We start from the raw sequence: 4,400 nt of genomic DNA, 5'->3' as shown, positions 1-4,400 counted from the left end.
AGAAATAATTGTATTTTTCAAAACAAAAATATGTCTTTAATGTCTGGCTTAAGGGAAGACAACTGGATTCTCATGCCGCACTCAACCTGCCGGGTACCTAGCGCTGGTTGAAGTATATGAAAAACACTCCGCCCGGTCCCCATCCCAGCCCGCCACGGAGCCACGAGACCCGAGAGGATTGGCCAACCCGGCGGAGCAGGTTGCGGACGGCTTCCGGGGAAGGAGGGGCCTGAGCGCCAGGAGCCAGGTGGATTGGGATTGAATAACAAATGTGTCTTTCTGCGCCTTGGACCCGCCTCCAGTTTCCGCCCCTTCTTCCGCTCAAGTGTAAACCCCCAACGCATGCGTCCTAAGAAAGATGGGCACTTCCGCCCGTCCCCTCCGGAACCCTCTGTTCTGGCTCGGGTTTCCGCTGAGACTACAAGGACAGCCAGGTCGGAAGTAGTGTGAGGCTCGTGGGCGGAGCCAAGCGCAGCCATGTCCGCCGCCCTGCTGCGGCGGGGCCTGGAGCTGCTGGCTGCGTCCGAGGGTGAGGAGGGATGGCCAGGGGACGTCCGGCGCGGGTAGGAGGATGGCAGTGGCTGCCGGCGGGAGCCCCGGATGGAAAACAATCCAGGCCGGGCTTAGCCCCAATGGCATGGGAACGCTGCGCGCCCTCTGACCTGGCTCTCTTCCTCTGTCTTCCCCTACAGCCCCCCGGGACCCTCCAGGTCAGGCCAAGCCGAGAGGGGCTCCGGTGAAACGGCCCCGGAAGACGAAGGCAATTCAGGCCCAGAAACTGCGGAACTCGGCCAAGGGAAAGGTGCCCAAGTCGGCACTGGGTAAGTTCGGGAAGGGGATGAAAGTGCTGCCTCCGGTGCTGGGACCTGCGTCCCAGAGGAGGTGGCGCTTGAGGCAGGGCTTGAAGCGTTCGCCCAGTATTGCTAGACCTACTGTGTGCCAGGCGCGGAGCGGGGTCCTGGACATACGAAGGTGACAGAACACGCCACCGTCCTGGCCGTCGTGGACTACGGCCCTAGTGGGGAGAGAAGCATCAAAGAATATCAAACCCAGTGTATCATTGCTAAGTGCATTGAAGCCTGTGAATTAAAAGACTGCGGTACTCTGATGGGGACTTAGGCCAAGTCAGCCTTCTCTGAGGAAGCGACATTTCAGCCGAGAGCTGAAGGAGGTATAAGAGTGAGCTAGGTGAAAAGTAGGAGAATATTCTAGGAAGAATAGTATGTGCAAAGGTCCTGAGTCAGAAAGGTGGTTTGTGCCTTTGAGCATTTGAAAAAATAAAGGCTGGTAAAGGTGACCTAGTGAATGAGGATCAAAGATGGAGCATTTAAACACATTCACTCACACTCTGTGCCAGGTGCTGATTCTAAGTGCTGTACAAATGTAAGCTCATTTGATCCTTACAGCAGCCCTTTGAGGTCGATACTGCCATCACCCCCGTTTTACAGATTCAGAAAAAGGCACCTGCCCAGGTGGTGCAGGCATTGTGGCTGCCCAGGCATTGTGTCCCCAGAGTGCTGCTATTACCTACTCCATTCAAATGGGACATGCTGTGGCCTGGGCAGTGGCCATAGCAGCAGAGATAACAAGAGAATTGTGCAGGTGGAAAATATGTTAAAGAGGGGGCAGCAGAGAATTTCAGCCTTTAGAGGGGTTTTAGTGGTGAATTGGCTGTGAAGGTGGAGCCTAGTTTCTTGGGGGATGTGGTGTCACTTAATAGACATAAAGACTTTCGGAGGGGCTGGTGTAGGCAAGATGGTGATATTTTAACATGTGTCAGGACGTGGCAAGCTCCTACTGTGTCTGAATCCCTAGAGTCTGATGCATAAAAGATGTTAAGGTATTTGTTAAAAGAATTATGAATTCCAAGAAGGAAATACAACTTGAGCAAAAGTTTGGAGGCAGGAAAGTGAGACAGGTTTGAGCCCCAGCGATACTTGCCATGAAGCAGGAGTGTGGAGTGCCAGCGGTCATTCCCATCTGTCCCAGCCCTTGTCTCACTGTCGTGTCCTGGGTGCCCACTCACCTCCGCTGTTGGATGGAAGCTCCTAAAGGCACACACCTCCTTGGGCTTGTCCGCCGCCTTGGTGTCCAGCACAGGTTTTGGCACATAGATGCTGAGTGAGAGGAATGGCAAGCCTCGCAGCCAATGGAAAGAACACCTCTGCGGCTGCCACCTTGCTCCAAGCTGCATTGTCTCTTGCCTGAATTATTGCAGAAGCTTAGCCGGTCTCCTGCCTTCCACACGCCCCCCTCCCCCAGTAACCTTGTTCTCAACAGCAACCAAAGTGATCCTGTAAAATCAGAAATCATTCCTTGTTTCTCCTCTGGGTGGTTCCCATTGTAGTCAGTAAAAGGTAGTGGTCTTAGGATGCCTGACGAGGGCTATATGACCTACCCCCACCCCCAGCCAAACTTGGTCTCTTCCTGCTACCCAGTCCCCCCACTCCAGCTGTTTTTGTTTTTGTTTTTGTTTTTTTGAGATGGAGTCTTGCTTTGTCACCCAGGCTGGAGTACAGTGGTGCGGTCTCATCTCACTCCAACCTCTAGCCTCCTGAGTTCAAACAATGCTCCTGCCTCAGCCTCCCAAATAGCTGGGATTACAGATGCCCACCACCACACCCAGCTAATTTTTGTTATTTTTAATACAGACGGGATTTCACCATGTTGGCCACACTGATCTCGAACTCCTGACTTCAGGTGACCTGCCTGCCTCGGCCTCCCAAAGTGCTGAGATTACAGGTGTGAGCCACCGCACCCAGCCACTCCAGCTGTTTTGTGTTTTTCAAACACATTTGACACATTTCTGCTTCAGGGCCTTTGCACTGGGTGTTCCCTCTACCTAGACAAATGCTCTTCCCCCGGATATCCACAGCTGTCTCCGAGTCATTTCAGTGAGACCTTCTCATTCCCTCCTATTTAAAATGGCACCCTCCACCCCTGGAATTCCCCTTTTTTGTTTCCTCTTTTTTCTCCATGAAACGTTTGCGATTCTAAAATATTGGGTCCTTTGTCCTTCATCTCTCACTGAAGCGAAAGCTCCAGAGTAGCTCCCTTGGTGAGTAGTATTCAGGACATAATTGTTGGAAAATGTGGGGGGCCGAGAGCCTGGGGCTTTCATCAGGACCTGTGTGGAGAATGCATTTGATGGAGAAGAGCCCAGCTGCTGTAATAACCTGGGAAGGGAACGATGAGGTCTTTGGCAGGGCCATGGGCCAGGGACTGAGAATGCTTCCAGGGGGAGTGAATCTGAAATGGTGCTCCCTGCCTGCCACCCACAGACGAGTACCGGAAGCGAGAGTGTCGAGACCACCTCAGAGTAAACCTGAAGTTTCTGACCAGGACGAGAGGCACCGTGGCTGAGTCTGTGAGCCAGCAGGTTGGTCGAGGGGACTATGGGAAGGGACCTGGGAGGTGAGAGCCGAGGCTGTTCCCTAGGACCCATGGTGGTCTCAGCCCTGAGCATAGGGTGGGAGGCTGGGCCAGCCCTGCCCTGCACCGAACTGCCCCGTGACCTTTGCGGGCCTCCTCTGCTCTTGGAATGATGGGCCCTCGGTCCCGCACCCTCCCCAGATTTTGCGCCAGAACCGGGGCCGCAAGGCCTGTGACCGGCCTGTGGCTAAGACCAAGAAGAAGAAGGCCGAGAGCACCGTGTTCACCGAGGAAGACTTCCAGAAGTTCCAGCAGGAATACTTCGGCAGCTAGGCTCCCTGGAGGGCACGGTGAAGAGGCCTTCAAGCCCTGCAGCCTCCGACTCCTCTGCTGGCTCCAGAAACCGGCCATGCCGCGCGGCCAGCAGATGGCGATGCAGGACCAGCCTGGTTAGAGGAAGCCGCGGAGCTGGAGCCAAGTGGAGGCTGGAATGGAGCTGGTGGGCCGGAAGTCCTGGGGAGGATTTACACACAGACCGGAGCTGGCTTCCGCAGGCTTGGGCCGAGCATCTGCACCTGCCGGAAAGGAACGTATCTGTTTTGTTTGCTTTTGCCCAGTGGGGCCTCTGGGCTGTTTGCTGTGGAGCAAGGCTAATTCCTGAGCCCTCAGGGACCACACCTCCAGGAGTAGAAAGAAGGGTGGGCTTCCAAGTTATAATAAATGTGAACCCAAGAGCTGTGTGTGCTGCTGATCTGCCCCACAGGGTGTCTCCCATCTCCTGTGGCACCAAAGCGCCACCCTGCCTTCCCCATCTCCCAGTGTGCTTCTCATCTGCGGGTCACAAGTCCTCCAGTCCAGCACCCGGCAGGCAGCCATCAGAACACCCACCTCTGCTGCCACTCCTCTGGGGATGGCCACCACAGCTGAAAAGGTGACTCTTGAGGCAAAAATAGCTGCTGGGAGCAGTTCCAGTGCAGGTGGCTGGGTCCGGCAGTGGGAGTGGTGCTGCTTCAGCCCGCGCCCGGGGA

General features: G+C 55.1%; 1 protein-coding gene across 1 annotated transcript; it reads left to right on the top strand.

Moving 5' to 3' along the window:
- The first annotated feature begins 387 nt into the window (after window positions 1-387).
- On the top strand, window positions 388-4,106 carry RPS19BP1 (ribosomal protein S19 binding protein 1). Its single transcript, XM_032138403.2, has 4 exons — window positions 388-529; window positions 693-821; window positions 3,282-3,379; window positions 3,574-4,106. Exons 1-4 carry the CDS (start codon window positions 478-480, stop codon window positions 3,703-3,705), a joined length of 411 nt encoding a protein of 136 aa, XP_031994294.1. The 5' UTR covers window positions 388-477; the 3' UTR covers window positions 3,706-4,106.
- The last annotated feature ends 294 nt before the right edge of the window (window positions 4,107-4,400 follow it).

The sequence above is a fragment of the Hylobates moloch genome, unplaced genomic scaffold (assembly GCF_009828535.3).
Source record: "Hylobates moloch isolate HMO894 unplaced genomic scaffold, HMol_V3 SCAFFOLD_19, whole genome shotgun sequence".
Lineage (NCBI taxonomy): Eukaryota > Metazoa > Chordata > Mammalia > Primates > Hylobatidae > Hylobates > Hylobates moloch.
The sequence above is the reverse complement of the archived record's forward strand: the minus strand, read 5'-3'. Positions and strand labels throughout refer to the sequence as shown.

Coding starts and splice junctions, on each gene's coding strand:
- RPS19BP1 (XM_032138403.2), top strand. CDS start 478: ATGTCCGCCGCCCTGCTGCGGCGGGGCCTGGAGCTGCTGGCTGCGTCC. Junction 822..3,281: donor GGTGCCCAAGTCGGCACTGG/GTAAGTTCGGGA, acceptor TGCCACCCACAG/ACGAGTACCGGAAGCGAGAG. Junction 3,380..3,573: donor CTGAGTCTGTGAGCCAGCAG/GTTGGTCGAGGG, acceptor CACCCTCCCCAG/ATTTTGCGCCAGAACCGGGG.